The following is a 20,947-nucleotide window of genomic DNA, read 5'->3' on the forward strand; positions in this document are numbered from 1 at the left end:
CCATCTCACTGGCCTGTAATACATTCACCATATTGTGCAATCATCATCACAATGCATTTCCAAATTTTCCCATTACCCTTAACAGAAACCCAGATAATAACAGAAGCCTCTAAAGCAATATTCTCCTACTTTCCCCTCCCACCCTCTCCTAGGAAACACTAATAAACTCCTTTGTCTATAATTTGCCTCTTCTTGATACATCTTTTAAGTAGAATCATACAATATCTGTTCATTTGTGTCTGATTCATTTCACTTAGCATAATGTTTTCAAGAACAAGTTTTTATTGCCCAGATTTTTAAATAAGTAACTTTTATTCTGAACATTACCCTCCTTTTTGTACACTCAATGTGTATTAATGGTTGAGTATTCAAAAAAAAATATTTTCAGTACTACCTTTTAATTCCTTTGATTATGTTCCCAGGAGATCCTAATGAAACATGGTCATTAAGTCCCCAAATTTGCTGAACCCTATTTTACTATGCCCAGCCCTTGAGGACAACTAACAATAACAGCAGCCTTTACTATCTGTCACTTTCTATTTCAGGAACTATATATACCCCACCTACTACCTGTACAAGTTTCATGTTACTACTACCTATAGTGCAATAAAAAGGGAATTAGTGAAAAATGAGTCAAATAAGTGATTATATATAAGAAAGTAACATAGAAAATGGATAACTAAACATCTCCAATTTTAATGTTATGTTTATCTCTCTGACAGACATCTCTAGTTTCAGTGAGTTGGAGTTTGAGTACCTCGAGTTTTCAGACCTGGTTGTTTTATTCTTTTGGCCAAATATCAGTCAACCTGTGTTTTCAATGGGATTTCTTTCCTATTGAATTAAGCTACTTATTATAGAAAACTGGAACTTTTGGAATTTGTGACATTTGATCATAGTGAAAGCAAGTTGAAGAGTTCTAAAGCTGTTTTTCTAACTAAAATGAACATTAATCAAAGAGCAAAGTGTTGTTATTATTATAGTGTGATCTACAGTAATAACACTTGAATTACAGCTCTACCACTTTTTACCTGCATGACCTTGGACAAGTTTGTTTAACTTCTCTGCACCCAGATTCTTCACATGTAAAACGAGGATAATAATAATCATAGTATTACTATGAGAATTGAAGGAAATAATAAACAATTGGCATGCAGTAAGTTCTTGGAATGTTAATATGTATTATTGATACTTGTCCTATTAATTAATTAATATATATTAGCTAGTATAAATATTAAGGTGCTCTGGTGGATAAGGCATTTGGCTGCTAACCAGAAAGTTAGCAGTTCAAACCCACCAGCTGCTCCATGGAAGGAAGATGGGGAGACCTACTTCCACAAAGATTTACAGCCTTGGAAACCCAATGGGGGTCACTATGAGTCGGATTTAACTCGATGGCAGTGAGTTTGTTGGTTTTTGAATAAAAATATTAATAAATATTAACTAGTATGAATAAATAGTCATAAAGTTAAAATGCTAATTTTTTTCATGATAATTTGAAGATTGTGTATAAGTTTGGTAACTCACATTTGCATTCTTTTTTTTTTTAAATGGATTTCAAAAGCCTAAACTTAATATAAAAATTATTAAACCTGAAGAACTTTTAGTTAGGAAATCACCTTACTTTTGAAGACTAGGTTTTGTGGAGCCTAGAAAGCTTCGGATAAACTCAAGTTGACAAAATCTTGTGTTAGGAATCTGACAAAATAGAATATCCCACAGCAGATTTTTAAGTATGAGGCATTATTATAGGAGCTTCTTAGCCAAGATTTGTTTAAATAAATGAATAACCTAGAAATATGCCTTATATGGGAACTTTATGTGACTTTGGAGTGCATTTATGTGACTGAAATATTTCTACAACTTTAAGACAACTTCCCTGTTTACTCGCTCTTTCTCTTCATCTTCTTCCTTCTCCCCTTTCTTGTTCTCCTCACACTGTGCCATCACACAGAACTGTCCAGACAGACAAGGGGAGAAACTGCTTACTTGCTTTGTCCACTGGCTGTCTGCCATCCACATAGCGACCATCATAATAATTTGTAAGTTGTCCTGAGGCCCCAAGGCACAGGCACCATGAAAGTAGAAGGCAGATTTTTTTTTTTTTCTTTAATTTTCTAGGTTCAGTCATAAATTCTTTTAGTCTCTATATATCTTATCAAATGCTATCCCAAGTCTGTTAGTGAACACAAATACAAGTTTAGTAATAATAAAAAATTCTATGTTAAAATTCCAGAACTTCTTTGTACATGTGTAGTTCTTAATTTCCTAAGTGTTTCTTTCAATTGGTCAAGTTTGCTATTTTGCTTTACATTTGCATTTAAAGCACTTTAGAAGTCTGGAAGAAAGGAAAAAACAGCATAAAGAAGGCCTCTATCTGAGTGACACTTTGCCTCGAAAGAAAACCACACCTTCCATATCGCCACATTTCAGCAGTGCTACTATGGGGAGAAGCACTGCCCCAAAGGTAGGATGCGGGGAGGGCCACCGGCGTCACAGTCACTGAGTCTCCTTGCCATTATGTTGACTGATGTGTAGAGGCCCTTAAGATGGGAAAATGCTACATAATAGATCAATATTTTTTGCCTGCTATGAAGAAATCATAACTAAATTGTATTTTCTGTCCTATTCAGAGGACGTTTGGAATTAATTGTACACTCTGAATTGTATACCAGAGAACCTGGTTCAGAGTTTTTTCTACCATAGCACAGATGGTGGCATTCACATACATGTCAGACTCCTATGGCTGCATCCCAGATCTAGACATAAGATAAAGTAGAGGCTCCAGAATCCAGGAATAGCAGCAACAAGTATTTGTTGAGTCATGTCTGTGTACCTGATACCGAGCTAAGCCCTTTATATGGATTATCACATTTTAAAAACCAGCAACACTATACAGTACAGGTGCTAACTGTTATCGCCAATGCTTTTATGGATAAATTGAAGGGTAGAGAAGCTAAGCAATTAGTGCAGGTGCTCTCAGTTGGTGAGTAGTGGATCTGGAATGTGACCCTACATGGTCTAAGCCCTCTCACATGTTGTAGTGACATGTCAAAGGGGTTGTTGCAAGAAGAGAGAAGGGATGGTGAGAGTGTTCTTAATAGGGCAGAGTTTTAGACTCTTCATCTGCCTTTAATCAGAGTATCTTTGTTTTAATCTGTTTTTTTTTTTTTTTTTATAAATTGGTGTTTCAGTTCCATTCGTATTTAGATAAAGGTTTTGGCTATTTATAGAGTGCTAAAGCCAGCGGGATAGGTAATAGATTTCTTTGGTTTTCAGCTTATTAGATAAATGGGGATAGATGGAAATTGGTGCATTTAGTATAGATCTTTCCTGTTTTCTTGCATGGTGTGCATGCATCCTTGCATCTGCCCTCTGCTCCTTATGCATGAAGATTATTCAGCTGTACTCTAATGTGATTCTAGACAGTGTTCTGCCCAACTGTCTTCACTTTCAGAATTGCTGCCACTGGCAGAACTGCTGTGATGTGTAGACTACATGAAGCTCCTAGGGTGGTATAGCAACTGGCCTTTACCATTAAGCATCAGCAAAATGGGATGCAAAGACCTGCCTTCTCTACTCTCTACACTTAGAGGCAATGGACACAAGGATGTGGTCACTTGGTAAAGGACTATTTGGCCTGAAGTGTGCCTAAACTATTCTCTCCTTGTTCTCACAGCCTCACCTGCCCCTTGGACAAAGCAACAGCTGTGGCAGTGTGCTCCCTCACTCACTGGCTACCATGACCAAAGACTCTGAGTCTCGGAGGATGCTCAGAGGTATGTACCTTTTACATCACATGTCAGTCTCTTGCTGAGCATTTGAATTCCTCATAGAGAGAGAGTGAGAGCAGGATTGGGAATGGTTAGAGAGGAGATCAACCAAAATCCTAAATGCTACTCTTAATGTGTCTCCCTTGGGGGAGGGGATAGAAGGAGACAGAGACTGAGAGAGAGAGCCTTATTGTTGTGCTAAGGTAACTCTTCCTATATATGCATAGAGTTGGTGCATTTAAAACATACCCTTGTATGTTATAAATTCAATGGAACTTTCAAACCAGAAAGAACCTAGAGAATTACTAACTTTACCATTTGATTGGTAGAAAGGAAAGAGAAACTACTGAGATCCAGAGTTTGCCAGGCCTACAATTGCTCACTTGGTTTGTGGGTGAGCCACTGTGGTGGTGTTTTTAGCTGCTGTAGAATCAGCCCCAACTCATGGCCCCATGCACAGTGGGGTTGGACTGTTGTGATCCACAGGGTTTTCACTGGCTGATTTTTTGAAAGTAGATCTCCAGGCCTTCCAGAAGGGATAAACATAAACAGGTGATTTTAATAAAATGTGCTCAATGCAGTGATAGCAGTGTGCCCAAGATAAATGGGACACTTGGCATCCGATGCTTCTTTCTTCCTAGTCCATCTTAGTCTGTAATCTCCACTGAAGCCTATTAGCATCATACCAACATGCAAGCCTCCACTATGTCAATCTCTGTGATCCATATGCTAAGGAGTCTTTTAGCTGATATAGAAATAGAGCACTAGCAGCTCAGAATCCACTTAGGCCTTTTAATAAGGATTTGAGCTTTTATGCTATATGGTTGTTAGGTTCAGGTAGACATTGGTTGACTCAGCATATTTTATTTCTCTGTAATAATACATTGCATTTATAATGGGGTTCTAAAATAATCTTTCAGAAATTATTATAATGCAGTAATTTATAGAGGTAAGCTGCCTTCTTTTCTTGAGAGGGTTAGATTGATTGTGTTAACACAGTAGTTTAGTTTAGTTTATATTGGTCCTGACTTTTTAGTAGGTGTGATGAGTCACCAAGAATGCAAATGAATGTCATGAACCTTGCCTTTGAAGTGCTTATAATCTAGTAAGAAAGAAAGACACATAAAAAAGTGATTTTAATAAAATGTGCTCAGTGCAGTGATGGAGGTGTGCCCAGGATGTAAGGGACACTTAGCATTCAGATGCTATCAAGTATTGATGGGATTGAAACCATTTCCTGTCCAAGTATACCAAAACCAAACTCACTGCCATCGAGTTGATTCTGACTCATAGCGATCCCCATTGGATTTCCAAAGCTATAAATCTTTACAGAAGCACATCTTTCTTCTGTGGAGTGGCTGGTGGGTTTGAACCACTGACATTTTGGTTAACAGCCAAATGCCTTAACCACTATACCACCAGAGCTCCTTTTGGGCAAGTATACTGGAATTCAATTCTAACTGCTCAGCCTCTCTGCTAATAGTGCCAAGGGTTAATCACTGGTTTCCCATTGTGTGTGTCTGTGTGTGAAATTTTGTATATATATTGTTGTTGTTGTTGTGTGCCATCAGTTTTGATTCATAGCAACCCGGTAGAACAGAATAGAACTGCTCCGTAGTGTTTTCAAAGCTGTAACCTTTATGGAAGCAAATTGTCACGTCTTTCTCCTGCAGAGTAGCTGATGGACTTGAACTACTGACCTTAACAGTCAAGCACTTAACCACTGTGCCACCAGCACTCCATTTGTGTGAGTGCGTATGTGTTTATATATATATATATATATATATATATATATATACACATATATATATACACACATATATGTATATATATATGTATATGTATATATGCTTCTGTAAAGTTTACAGCCAAGAAAACCATACGGAGAAGTTCTATTTTGTAATACATGAGGTCTCCATGAGTTGGGGGCCAACTTGATGGCAGCTAACAGCAAGAAGAATATACATATGTAATAATATGTGTATGTGTGTGCATATACATGTATGCATATGTATGTATGTATACATCACTAAAATGAGGTTTTAAAATTACTAGAGGTGATTTGAGAGATAAATAGAAACGATAGTATTTATTAGAAGGTTTACAGTGTATAAGAGAATTTTACAGTGCTAAGATTTGAATCTCGTGCATTTAACTGAATTTCTCTGTTCTTTTTTTTTTTCTTTAACATAATTTCTCAGTGAGCTAAAAATATCTCTGCTTTTATGATGTATGAATAATGAGGAAAAATGAGTCTTTATGTTGTGGCTCTCATTTATCACTTGTGGGTCAAGTCTATAATGTGTTGAAGCATTTTTCTTTAATATGAATAGACTTCTTTTTAAATATATTCTTGCTACTGGCTGAAGACCTCAAAGCTTGGATTGGCCACTACATCAACATAGGCCTTTCAGCATATTCATGTGCTTTATGTGTAACATTGGTTTAGGGAAAGATCAGGAAAGATCAAGCACTTGGGAAATGGAATATGATCTCAGCTTATACTCCATGTTGAAATATGTGGCAGACTGCTTCCAAAAAAGATTTACAGCCTTGGAAATCTTGTGGGGCAGTTCTACTCTGTCCTGTAGGGTTGCCATGAGTCAGAAATGACTTGACAGCAACAGATGTTGGAAGTATTTTCTTAAAAATCAAGAGCTGTGGACATGATTGCATAAGAGGATTCTTGTGAGAATATGGTGAGACTGAAGGAATGTTTGATCCATTATTCTGATCTCTGTTTTCCCCTGAAATAATGGGAATGCCATGCTAGGCTTAGAAAAGAAAACTGAGCCAATTAGGCCCCATTAGAATGTACCCTCTGCAGAATCTACTGTCTCTGAGCTACTGTTTGTGCTCTTGTTCTTTACTGATAAGTCTTTTTGCACATCTGGAAGACTGCTGCTTTAGTCTTTCACTGACACAGCTCTGCGGTGGTACTCCTCTGAAAGAGTTTCATGTGGTGCTGATAAAACATCTCCTGAGGAAACAGAGAACCATGATCTTTGTGTTGATCCAAGCAGATGTGCTGAGTGTGAGGCTAGGCTACCTCCCTTGGCCCCTCCACTCAGAGAAGAAGGTTGGAGATTATAGTACTTGGAGCCATGGTAGACCATAAAATCAGCAGGATTTTCTGCTAAGTCTATACAAGTAGCCTTCTAAGCATCCGAAGGGATGAGTCATCATTTCATTTAAAATTATTTCAATAGCATTTGTTGGCTTCATTGAAATAGCAAATGTAAATTTAATTACTATGCTTTTGTAAAAAAGTGGACCTAGCACATTTTTATTAATTCAAATTTAGTATACCTTATCACTTTTTTAACTTACACATTTAACTTAAATAAACTATTTTTTTTGCTGCTATTCATGATGGAATTTCAAGAACGATGGTGTAAGTATAAGCATTTCTCAATCAGCACTGTTTTAATAGAACTGACAACATGGATTGTGCATACAAAGATCTTTGAAAGTAGAGTCTAAAGCAGAGAGCCTAGGAAGTCCACTCCTAAAATTGTTACGGTTATTGGTTTTGTACAAGTTGTGACCTATTCCTTTATAAGCCTTACAATGAATGAACTCTTTGTCCTTTTGTCTTCTGTTAAATGCAGGAAAGTCCAAGAAAGGTATGACAACCTCCCTGTGTGATGTTTTTGTTTCCAGCAAATAGTGAAAGGTCAATGCCAATCAACTTTAAAGAATGATCAGATTTAAAACTGTACAATGGTGGATTTTTAGTCTAATTATTATTCCTTTTACACAATAGAGAGAAAAGTTGTTGCACATTGACTAGAAATAAAATGCTGGGTGCAGCTGCTGCTCATTCACAGACAGCTGCATGACCTTCTTTGTTTTGGTATTTTATTACAAGGTCAGACCCAACAGGAAACATGAGTGTTATGTTAGCATTGTTTTATAAGACTCAAGATCTATATAAAGAAAAGAGTGGGCATTGTAATGTATGTAGCCAAAGTGTTAAACATGATGTTTCTCTTTTATAAAGGCCAGGTATTAAAAAAGGCAGGTTACAGTTGGAGGGTGGGAAGGATTTAGAACATTCCTATTTAGTTATTCATTCCATTTAAGCCTATTTTAAAAGAAAGACTTAGTGGAGAGAGTGAAGAACATTTTCAGTGACTGGCTTGAATAAGGAAGATCGGTGTTACTGTAGCTGGGAGGTAGAGATGGAGGATATTAGAAGACTTCTAGTAAAGTTTGATGGGCTGTGCTTCAAATAATTGAATGGCATTTTACAAATTTTAGCTCTTAAAAACTATTGTTACTGTCCGTTTGGAAAAAGACTTGTTCTATAGATAGTTTTGCGTTTCTTCTCCCTGGTAATTTTTGGTGGACAGATATGTGTGAAAGATTTTTTTTTCATTACAAATTTTTTTCTGACTAACTGTATGCATGTATTATAAGTTCATTATTTTTAGCTTCTTAAATTTGCCTCTGTAAACTCAAATTTAATCTAAAACTATAAATATTGTTCCTTATTAATCTGCTGGTATTGTTACTAACACTGTCAATGATTGCATGTTGCAAGTGTGTGTCTTTTCCTTGTCTCTTTGTCATCCTCTTTGATCTCCTATCTTTATCTCTTTCTCCATCATTGTCTTCCTTTGTTCCCGACTTATCCTATACCTTCATCTCCTGGCTGTGGATTATCATTAGGAAGAATGAATTTCTCAGCAGGTGAGTTATGTATAGGCTGAATTATCAGAAATACTGCTTAGTTTTGTTCTCTTAAATCAGGTTACATTTTTAGGTCCTCACATTTTCTAAGTTTAATCTCAAAAAAAAAAAAAAAATTAATCTCAGGTAACTATAAAAACTACATAACACAAATTTGAAAAATACTGGCAAGAAACTGCATACCCTGCAATAGCTAACTCTGAAAGGACTTTTTGGGTCCAATTAGTTAGAATTCATAGTGCTAGCAATAAAAATAAGTGAGTGAATGAATGAATGTGTCTGCCTATCCAATCTATTGACTCTCTATGACAATCTCATTTCAGCTGAATTGGTTTGGGTTCCTTGTATGTACTATGCTTAGTGACAAGCCTCAGATATCATCAAGTACCACTTTATAAACCTTATAAACTACCCTTTCAAACAGGTATTTCTGTCTGGTTAGGATGTATATAGAGCATTTCTAAGGCCTTTTTTTTTTCCTTTTTAGTTGCTTTCCCACTAATTAATGTTATTTCTGCTTAAGTTTATTAAAATAAAAATCAGTATCCTCAAGGTTGGAAAAGTCTAATTTTTCGCAATCCATTTGTATTGCCCCACCACAAACAATAGATACATTTCATTTCCTTATTTTGTCTTTAATTTAGAATTTATAGATGAGAATATAAATTCATCCAATGACTCTTGAGTGATATTCATATGCTAAATAATGTGGATACTGCAGTTAACAAGACTTCTGTGGCTCCTTCCCTTCTAAAACTTACACTTGAGTGGAGTATTAAAGATGGTTCTTCACTGCCCCAGAGGTTCTTCTTGGGCCTTCCTACAGGGATATTCTTTTTCAATCCTTCTATGATTTTTCCTCTCTCAAAAGTACCTATGCCTTTGGTTGTCCAGGCCAGAGCCTGAATCCCAAAACCAGTTCTTCATAATGACATTAGAGCAATTTCAGGGTCTCCGGGGAGAATTTCATACCCTTACATTTGATTACAGAGGTAGACCATTTCCCGGAATTGTTCAACAGAAATGAGGATAAGCCAGGTGGTAGTTGGGCTTATTGTAACCAGGTAAAGTATCAGTTGCATTAAGAAATGAAATTTCTCCATAAGGAGAGCAGTCCTACTTGTGTTGGAGCCACAGGAAACAATTGTCGTGTGTTGGGAAAGATACGATCTTTAGCAGCGGGCTTTTTCATTTAAGTTGCCAGGAATATGTAAGGTGCTTTATCCTACCATGGGAAGTATTGGAAGGCTCTCTCAGCTATAGAGTTAGACTTTAACAAATAGAGTGAATTGGTTTGAGAATTTATGTTCACAATCCTTAGTATACACTGTAACATAGCTGCTTCTTGTACCCACATCTGAAAGCCTGAGTTATTTTAATTTACTGTCCTCACCTGAATGTTTTAAGTTCATTTTCTTGTTCTGTGATATTTTTGGAAAAAAAATTCTACATTATCATGATTGAAATTATTTGTCCTATATTGAGGACCACAGCATATGGGTCCTTAGATAAAAAAAAATAAATAAATAAAATAGCCTCCTCCTCTTTTCTGCTTTTCCAAGGTGTTTATTGCCTTGCAGAGGTTGATTTTTCCTCATTGTGGAAAACTGAAGGGAGGAGAATGTTGTGGCCCTTACCATTGCTAGGGATGCGACTCTTGTATGTTTTAAATTACCTAGCTCTCTTTTAGTTATTTGTTTTTCACACTAAAACAAGGAAATGTCTTTCATGTAGTTGATGCCAGTTTGGAAGTTTTCTATGTCACACGTCTTTTTTGAATGCATATGGAAATATATGCATGTGACCTTTTCAAATAATTTCTATTTGTTTTTGTCCCCCCCCCTTTTCATAACGAACATTTGGAAACAATTTAAAAGGAGCAATAAGTAATTCCAAAAGTTCAAGTGTCAAAGGTAAATATTTGAATTGAGATATTTTGCTTTTCTTTACAAAAGAAATAAAAGGCACCAGCTCTATGCTGATGAGGGCACTGGCTTTGTTTTCGTGCTTTGGTACTGATTAATGGTCTTCTATCTAATGTCTCAAAGTGTGTCTTAGGTTTTATATCTTCCTTTAGCTAAGTGATGTAGCTTTATAAGAAAAAAGTGTATGTGTTTATAATTTATAGTGACAGCTTATATTAAGGAAACTTATTTTTCCAAAAATACCTTAATCCAAATTAAGGATTTAATATATTTTCACTTAGATATCTAAAACTACTCTGAATACCAAAGACATGAAAACTTCATGAAACTAAAATAATTTTACAGAAACTTTTGGAGTATAGTGCTTTATTAAAGTGTCATTAATGTGGCATCCATTTTTTAAATGGAAATGTTTAATGAACATCTGAGGAACCTACACTTCCTTTCCTCTTGCCTGCTTTTGTCCTTTACTAATTAACAGCCTCACTGAAAAGGAGGTAGAGAACAGGAAAAAAAAGCAAACTCAAATAGTCCAATTGTAAATTCTTAATTGCTTCATTAGTAAGTTTGGTCAGGGTAGAAAGAGTATAAATTATAGAACTGGCTAGAGGAAAGATATTTGTTTGCTTTTTTTAATGAACTAGGGGATTTGTTAAGGAGCTCTGGTGGTGTAGTGGTTAGGGCATTTGGCTGCTAACCCAAAGGTCGGTGGTTTGAACCCACCAGCCATTCTGTAGGAGAAAGATGAGATGATCTGCCTCCAGAAATATTTACAATCTTGAAAATCCAATGGAGGTTGCTGTGAGTCAGAATTGACTCAATGACAGTGAGTTGTTTTTTGTTTTCTTTTTTGAGGGGGGTGTTTTTTAATGTGATCCTTGCTTTCTGGTCAGTAGAGAATTGAGAAAAGGCAAAATTCCCAAATCAGCTACCAGAGATTGAACCATAGAAATAAAAGTACAGGTAGTCCCCAACTTACAATGTATTTGAGTTACGACGAACCACACTTAATGACCATCTGTTATGTTTTTTTTTTTTTCTTTTTTTGTACATCTCATTGATAGTAATATGTACTACATACAATGTTTTGTGTAATTTGCTTATATCATCATATCTGTAAGTTTATATGTAATGTTTCCAACCCCAAAATACAAATAAAGATGGGCTTTTTAAGATACTGATAGTAAAAGGCAATAATAATGAAAAACAACAACAACAACAAAAATTATGTATTTGACTTATGTCAGAACTGACTTAAAACAGCCTCATCAGAATGGAACTCCATTGTAAGTTGGGGACTGCCTATACAAGATAAAGCCAAAATGTGGACACAGTGTGCCAGCTGATGGAGTACCAGGGTGGGGAAAACCTTATTTACTGTGTGTTTAGACTATTGATATTCATATGGTTAATATTATCAAGTAGCTGATGGCTGATTGTTGCGGTGGAAGAACATTGTTAACGTATACTCAGTAATTAGAAAGACTACAACCACTGGAAGTATTATTGATCCTGAATGTTATAAATAAGTAATTGGAAAGTAAGGGAAATTGAGAATGAAAAATATGTGCAGTTTGGATCTTAACCAGATTAAAGGTATAGTGATGATATGAGATGAAAGTTTTTGAAATCCTACACCTGGAAGATTCACTAACTGCTTTATGACCAGCCTGTGTGTTCCTTAAATCCAAATACCACTGACAGTTCTCAAATCCTGGTGTTTGCTGTCACCAGGAGTCATCCAGCTTTCACATGAGTGCAGTTATATTTAGAAGATTTAGAGCCTTTAGTTTTTCTTACAATATGTAATCCTCAGTTGTATTGAAATATAGGAATGGTATAGGAAAATGTCAAGTCAGCCTACTGCCAAAAATGAGTGGTCACAAAACCACTTCTTTGAACCTCTTGCTTGTCCTGAGCATGATGCTGTTCTTCTGCTATTAATAAGCTTCAAAACAGATGAGACCAACAATTGGTCTCTATTTGCCCGGGACAACAAAGGAAGAAGTAGAGTCCAGATTAAGAGGAATATATGAAATGTATGGTTAATTGTCTCCATGAACAACTGCTCCTTTGCCATGAGACTAGAAAAACTGGATGGCACCCAGCTACCATTACTGAACATTTTGATTAAACATTCTATAGAAGAATCCTAATCAAAAGGGGGAAAAATGCGAAACAGAATTTCAAATTCTCATGGACTCTAGAGCCATGAGGATGGATGAACGCCTGAAACTACTTTGTCCCTGAGATAATCCTTAAACCTTAAATATATCCCCTGATGTCACCTTAAAACCAACCAGTAGTTTAGCTTAATTCGTTAAAAAAAAAAAAAAGGTTTGCCTTAAGGATTGTGCTCTCAAACCTACCACCCACTCCTTGGAAGGAAGACTGGGCAATCTACTTCCCTAGAGATACTGCCTTGGAAACCCAAAGAGGGGTCGCTATAAGTCTGGACAGACTTGAGGGCAGTGAGTTTGGTTTGGTTTATATGAGCTCTGGTGGCATAGTGCCTAAGGCATTTGACTGCTAACCAGAAGGCTGGTGGTTCAAACCCACCAGCCACTTCTCAGAAAGGAGATTGGGCAATATGCCAAGGAAGGGTCACTACGGGTCAGATCTTACTCCACAGCAGTGAGTTGTTTTTTTTTTTTTTTTTTTTGGTTTATATGTGATTGAATTAATAACAGTAACTCAAAAGAATAGATAGGAACCTTAGAGGACAATGAGTTTATGTTAATGAAGAGGAATAACTGAGAAAAAGGAAGATGAGAATAGTTGTATAACTCAAGGAATGTAATCAGTGTTACTAAATAATACAGGTAGAAACTGTTGAATTGATGTATGTTTCACTGTGTATATTCTCAACCACAACAATAGAATAAATAAAATTTAGGCAAGAAAAACCAAAAAACAAGCTTATACTTGGATTCATACGCAGATATTTTTGGTTGCTGATTTGAGTCTATACACTTATGAGTTTCTGTTGTTGTTGTTGTTATGTGCCCTCGAGTTGGACTGAAAAATGAGGCACACTAACATATTTATGGCTATTTCCTTAGGTTATAATCACCAACAGATGAGTGAAGGACAAAGGCGGAAATCTTCTGAATTTTATAACCGCACCACATCTGAATCCAATGTCTACTTGAATAGTTTCCATTATCCAGATCATAGCTACAAGGACCAGGCCTTTGATTCTTTGAGTCTAGACAGCTCTGATAGCATGGAGACTAGCATCTCTGCCTGCTCCCCTGACAATATCTCTAGGTAAGTTTTATTCAAGAGTAAGTTTTCTGGTTTATAAAATCACTTGATGGTTTCAAAAGTTAAAGCTATCAAATTGGGACATTGTATATGTACAAGCCCAGATTGTCCCAGTCCAGAGTTTAGAATAGTACTGAAGAAAGCCATGTCATGTGGTCTTTGAAAGTAGCTTGTAGCCTGTGTGACCTAGCCCGTCAGATGTCTAATCATCCATTCTTCCTCTTAGCTCTGTTTCTTTACACTTGAGCTCACATTTGATTTGCCTTTGTTGACTCCAGTTTTTATCTGCAGTACTTTTGATCAAACAAAGAATTAATTTCTATGATTAGAATCAGAACTTTGAAGGATTTTTTACCCTTAATGTTTTGTTAAAAGAAAGGTTTTAGCTGTTCTGCATATTAAAGTTTTTGTAAAGATTTTACCACTCATTTGTGTTCATTTTTTGAGGGAAACAAAGGTAGTCATATGGAATTAAGGGCAAAGACACATCTAAAATGCAGATCTTGTCAGGGAACTACTTCTCTTCAAAAGCTTTGATGGTGCCCTGTTACCTCCTGAATAAAGTTGGACCCCTGATCTGGGCATTCCAGGTCCAGCTCATCTTCCCCTTCATTCTCCACTCCTGACACACCTCACAGGACTTCTTGTTATTTGAAAGAGTAATGAGCTCTCAGATCTCTGTGCCTAAGACCATATTAGGAGCTCTGGTAGCATACTGCCTAAGGCACTTGACTGCTAACCAGAAGGCTGGCGGTTCAAACCCACCATCCCCTCCTCGAAGGAAGATGGGGCAATCTACTTCTGTAGTGATACTGTCTCGGGAACCCAAGGAGGGGTCGCTATGAGTAGGGTCTGACTCGACGGCACATAACAACAACAACAACATGACCATATTAGTCCCAGTACTGGAATTAGATAGTTTATTCTTTTGTACATTCTTTTATGTACTCTGATTCCATCAATACTTACAGTGCTCTGCAGAACTGGTTGGCTGAAGCTGGCTCATACTGGCTGGCCAGACCCAAATGTTTCCCAACACTACTCAGCGATATGTTGGTAGCTTGAATTTAGCCATTATGTTGTTGTTGTTGTTATGTGCTGTCGAGTTGGACCCGACTCATAGTGACCCCTCCTTGGTTTGAGATTGCCCAACCTTCCTTCCGAGGAGTGGCTGGTGGGTTTGAACTGCCAGCCTTCTAGTTAGCAGTCAAGTGCCTTAGGCACTAGCAGTATTTAAATAACATAAATGGGTAAACAACAATGCCCCACTCCCACACTCCCCTCCTACCCACCTCTCACAGAGCTGCTTTACCACCACACCACTGCCTATAATCGGTTCATTATGTCATTTGCTTATCCATTCAACCAGTACTTACTAATAATAACTGATATTGTAAGTTATCTTTATCAGTACTCCTTGACTCGCCCCTACTTATGGTTTAGCCTGGAGAAATTCTCGTTCTTCTTCAAGCTCAATCTTAAATTGGAGTTTTATGAAGTTTTATGAATACTTGCGCCTTTTGGGTCTCTCTTCTGTATCCCCATAGCGTTTGATATATATATATATATGTATATGATATCAGAGTACTGATCACATTGTTTTTGAATTTGTGACTTCCTCAATCTCAAATTATCTTTTGGTTTCCACATCCAGAAAGGATCCTGGCATATAGTTTTGTTTGTTGTTGTTAATTCTAACTCATTGTGATCTCATGTGTTTCAGAGTAAAACTGGGTTCCATAGGGTTCTCTAGGTTGTGACCTTTCAGAAGCAGACTGCCAAACCTGTCTTCTAAGGCATGTCTGGTAGTTCCAATCACCAACATTTTGGCTAGTGGTCAAGTGCTTAACCATTTATGCCACCCAGGGACTCAATGCAGTGTCAATATTACCAGGTATATCCTATCAAAGAAGGACCTGGGAAAAACAAGCACGAGAATTGCATTTCTGCTTGTTTCACAGGAATGACCCAAATTTAAGGAGAGCATTTTTTAGTAATTTGGAATAAGGATGAGTGAGTTTATTTAATGTTAGAAAGACTAGCTTTTCACTTCATTCACTATTAGAAAAAGCATCTCTTACCCATGTTTCATTTGGCTTCTTAATTTAATGTGATTGTTTTAGGGAGGACACTTCAGTGCACGGAACAGTTGAACATTAAACTTCCTCTGTTATTGACAGTGCTCTGGTCAATACCAGGTTCTCTGATGAGGCTATCAGAGGTACCAGGAAGAACTGTTCTCAGAACAGAAAGCCTAGACCTTTCAGTAATTATTCACAATGACAGTAGCTTGACCAATTATATATAACATTTAAACAAGACACTAAAATAGGACTCATAAGCAAAAAGTCAATATCTCAACAGCTCTTATATAATGATGAAAAATGGAATAAATTAACATTAAAAAAAGAGGACGTAAAATGCAAATGTTTGCTTTCCTAGCGTAGTCATCTGGGGGTGGCATTCTATGTCCTTTCACACTTTGTACATTGACAACATCACTTTAGCCCCTTCTCCCCTGAGTAATAGTTGACACTTTCTAAATGTAAATTTATAAAATTTATAATTTATAAATAGTATACTACTATGCTTGTGGTGCACTCTTAATAGCTTGACCTTTTTTATTTTTCCCTATTTTGAACTATCTTTAGTAAATAAATAAATGTTTTCAGTTTACTGCCTCCTTTCTTCCAAAAATTAAAAGTAACAGTATCCTGAATAATCATTTCCCACTCCCATCTCGTATTTAATGGTGGTAAATGAATATAGGCAAATACCTGAAATAAGTCCATTTTGACTATATTTACAAATTTTCTAAGTTCAGATTAGGATATTTAAGCAGAGTTACCACTAAAAACTTAATTTATTTTTATTCACTCAGTAATTTAAAAAAAAAAAAAATGGTTTGCAAAGGCAGAAAATGAGAATGGTTCCACAAAATAGACCATATTTAAAGAATACCATTATTGCAGAGTGGTCATTCTTGGCAAGTATGACAAGTATGTGGCCATAATCATTCTCCATGATTAATCTACACCAAACTGCCCCGTGGTGAGAGCAAGCACTAGCACAGAAACTAATCAACACAGTTAAAAATTATGAATAGTACTTATTTGATTGTACTGTCAGATCTTGTGAATGGAGAAAAAGAAAAATGAAGCCATAGTAAAAGGTGACTAGGAAAGATCTAGTATAAAAAGGAGAGAGAGAAATAGGTATTTCTCCCTTGTGGAATGATTATTTGGAGAAAAAAAAAAATCATGCTATATTAAAAGAAGTTTGCGCTCGTCATTATGATGGCAAATAATATTAGGAAAACAGATAATAAGGAACTAATGGATAAGATATTTGGCTGCTAACCACAGGTCGGTGGTTCAAACCCACCAGCTGCTCCACAGGAGGAAGATGAGATAATCTACTTCTGTAAAGGTTTATAGCCTTGGGAACCCAATGGGGTCACTATGAGTTGGAATTGACTTGATGTCAGTGAGGTTTTGGGTTTTTATGCTGAGAGCGTGCATTATAAAAACACATCCCCAATTGTTTGAAAATTAGTAGAAGGAGTCATACAAGGCTAAACAAAACTGCTCTGCTTAAATTTTGGTTTTAGTTATGTATTGACATACCCTGAAATTATACATATACTACAGAGGTAATTCCATGCTTAAATTCTAGTGACATAAACTTGGTCTTGTGGTTTATTATGTCACAAAAAGTCATTTGTAGAATTATAGAGATACTCAGAGTTGTGGTAGATTTGCCCTTTACTTTTTGTTGAGACATCATTTTTGTGACTTCCAGAGAGTGATGTGAGTCAGGCAGCATTTTTGCTTTTTCAGCATCATTACTTATACTGTAAACAAACGTACAGTTTAGAAAACAAGTCTTGAATCCTAAAAAAAAACCAGGCAATTGAGCTTTAGTTCTGCATTAAATTTAATTCTGCTTTGGCTCATAAAATAGGGTACAGTGAATACCTACAATGATACATTATTAACTACTATTAAAACTGAAAAAAACAAACGCACTGCCATTGAGTCGATTCCAACTCATAGTGACCCCCTTTGGGTTTCCAAGGCAGTAAATCTTTACAGAAGTAGATTCCACAGAGTGGCTGGTGGGTTTGAACCTCCAACCTTCTGATTAGCAGTCAAATGCCTTAGGAACTATTCCACCAGAGCTCTTTGCCCTGACTTTGTGCTCAGACTTTGAGAAAATATTGCTGTTGTTAGGTCCTGTATCATCGATTCCAACTCCTAGCAACCCCATGTGACAGAGTGGAACTGCCCCAGAGAGTATTCTTGGCTGTAATCTTTATGGGAGCAGATGACCTGGTCTTTTTCCCACAGAGCAGCTAAGTGGTTTCAAACTGCCAATCATTCAGTTAGCAGATGAGTGCTTAATCATTTTGCCACTTGAGCTCTTTAACAAAATATTAAGAACTTTAATATTTCATGATCACTTAAATATCAGCAATGAGGGGGTAAGAGGAAGAGTGGCTATGGAGAAGGGCAAACTATGGCTGACCTGATTTTTAACAGGTAGTTTAACCAGAATTTCAGGTGTTTCTAATCATTCTTTTTTGACAGAAGTTTGTATTCTGCTTTCTATATTAGAGTCAAAACCAGTGTGTGCATTTTATTCTACAGAGTTCTTTTCAGAAGTTAGTGCAAACCAGAGTGGTTTGAATAGGTGACAGCCAACTGTTGAAAGGACCAGATTCCAGACTATGTGAAAAATGATTGAGGAATGTTAGAGAGGAAAGGCTCATGTTCTTCTAATACTCAAAGAGCTATGGAGTAAAGAAAGATTAGATTAATTTTATAAGTAGTAAATAATTTGCTTGCATAGCAAAGAAAACGCTCTAAAGAGAAGATTAAAAATGAATGTTCTAGTCCACGGCTTTTCTGCTAGTGATGATCTCGATACACTGAAGGCAATTTTGGAAAAGGTTTATGTGTATGGAGAATTTTGTTTTGCTTCATATTTTGTTTTGGTTTTGCTCATTTATTTCTTCTATTAAAACCTCGGAAGGAAGATAGGGAAATCTACTTCCATAGTATTATCACCTGGGAAACCCAAAGAGGGATCGCTGCTATAAGTCGTATCCGACTTGACAGCAGTGAGTAAATTTTGAGTATGAAAATGTTTATTTTCTGTTTTTCCTCTTTATGTTTTGCATTTGCCTCAAAATGAACTGTCTAAAGTAAAATTGATTTTAAGCTTGGCAAACAGTATGAAATTTTTATTCCTTTAAAATTAGAACTTCCATGATATATCCTGTGTAAGGATGAATCTTCTTGATCAGAAAATTTGGCAGTGAATTTGGCAATGTACTAATCATCCAGGTGAGCCAAGCGTATGAATTTGTTAAGCAAAAAGCCTCAATTTCTTTATTTATAAAATAATGTTATCTCAAAAAAAAAAAGAATAGATTTTATAAATGGTGTTTTCTATCACTAACTTAAATTTTGCTGGAAGAGAATATTTCTGAGCACTCAAGAACCACAAATCTGCTATTTTGATTCCTTTTACTCTTGATGAAAGTTTTGTTTTCCTTTATGAATAAAGTTTTACCAAAGTTCCTTAGGTATAAGAGAAATCTTCAGTTGATGAAATAGCAAGAATATGACTTAAGGAGCAGACGTAAGCATTTTTATAGCATAAATGGCCCGTGTCTCAGGACCATCAGCATTCCTACAGCTATTATGTAAGAGCTCAAAGAAAGTCCTGAAGTTGGAGCAATGATGGGAAGCATTACTTCTCTCCTGATTTGGATGGATGTAAGAAAATAATGATAAATGTTGGGAGCTCTGGTAGCATAGTGCCTAAGGCACTTGACTGCTAACCAGGAGGCTGGCGGTTCAAACCCACCAGCCACTCCTCGGAAGGAAGGTTGGGCAATCCTACTTCCGTAGTGATACTGCCTCGGAAACCCAAGGAGGGGTCGCTATGAGTCAGGGCCAACTCGATGGCAAATAACAACAACAACAACAACAGGTAATGTATTATAAAGCTTATCTTCAGTGACTTCAGGTTCCCTCTATGTGGGAGGTACTAGGACAAGTTGCATTTAGTTTTTCACATGTTCACATCCCATAGTGTTGACAAGCCTAAATACATCTCTCTAAATTATTATTGCAGTTGCACTTGCTTTTCACTGCAGGTGCAGTTCTGACAGCAAAAAAATAGTGTCAAGTGGTGACAACATAGAGTAACAATAGTTATGTGGAATAAAAATGACTTAAATGCCAAGAAAAAATTAAAATTATCACTAGCAAAAGGATTGGCTATGTAGAACATGTACATGTCTCTGGATAAAAATTTATTTTTTTAACAAATAATTTTAGAAGTAAAGTAGCTTCTAAAAAATAGTTAAAAATAAGTGCCCTTAGGTGTCTAAAAGTTATAAAGACTCAAAGTGGTAAATGGCAGCATGTACTTTCTACCAATTTGTTTTCAAGAAAACGTATTCCATTTAGAGTAAAAATTAAAACACTTATGGGAACATTGTAAACTGGACATAATTGGCAGAAAATAAATTAGGAATATTATAAAATAAATATAAAACATCCTCAAAAATTCTGGATAGTGAACAAAAATATTTAAAGGTGGATAAAAGTTTGAAAATTTGCCCTCTGGGTACCAAAATTACCAATATATGAAAAACTAAGGACTGAAAATATTCATTTTAAACATGTTGTTTTCAACCAATTCAGCTGGATTAGTGGTTTCATATGGTTTTCAGGGACATTCTTGGATCAGTGAGTGAAAGCTTTAGGAAGATGGATTTTGATTGAATATAAATATCAACATTCTGCCAGTGCTGCTCAAACAAAGAAAGAATGGACACAGTAAGATTCCTGTCACCAGTGATGTTCAAGCACAAGCTAGATAAGAAATGGGATGTTGTAGAAAGAATTAAAGGACAAAATGGGGTTAGGCTATTGGTGAATTTTAAGTTCTCTTCTGGTAGCATAGTGCCTAAAGCATTTGACTGCTAACCAGAAGGCTGGCAGTTCAAACCCACCAAGCACTCCTCAGAAGGAAGATTGGGCAATCAACTTCTGTAGAGATACCGTCTCAGAAATCCAAGGGGGCGGGGAGTCACTATGAGTTGGATCCAACTTGAGGCAGTAAATTTTTTTTTTTCCCACCTTCAAGAAGGTCTAGTCTTCCACTTAATGAAGCACAAATTATTTCCAAATTAATTGTAGATTTAAGACATATGTATCTGATGTCACAGACAACTCTGTGTTGTTGTTGTTGTTATATGCCATCGAGTCG

The 20,947-nt window shown here is 36.4% G+C and overlaps 1 protein-coding gene across 1 annotated transcript in view; it reads left to right on the forward strand.

Moving 5' to 3' along the window:
- The window catches only part of PHLDB2 (pleckstrin homology like domain family B member 2), a 103,190-nt gene that overhangs the window by 70,214 nt on the left and 12,029 nt on the right, over positions 1–20,947 (forward strand). The window contains exons 10-12 of the mRNA XM_007947424.2: positions 2,327–2,467; positions 3,680–3,779; positions 13,456–13,663. Of these exons, the coding sequence (XP_007945615.1) occupies positions 2,327–2,467; positions 3,680–3,779; positions 13,456–13,663 (449 nt within the window). The remainder of the gene's footprint in view (positions 1–2,326; positions 2,468–3,679; positions 3,780–13,455; positions 13,664–20,947) is intronic.

This window comes from Orycteropus afer, unplaced genomic scaffold, assembly GCF_000298275.1.
Source record: "Orycteropus afer afer isolate SDZICR_OR568_19922 unplaced genomic scaffold, OryAfe1.0 scaffold00184, whole genome shotgun sequence".
NCBI classification, from domain to species: Eukaryota; Metazoa; Chordata; class Mammalia; order Tubulidentata; family Orycteropodidae; genus Orycteropus; species Orycteropus afer.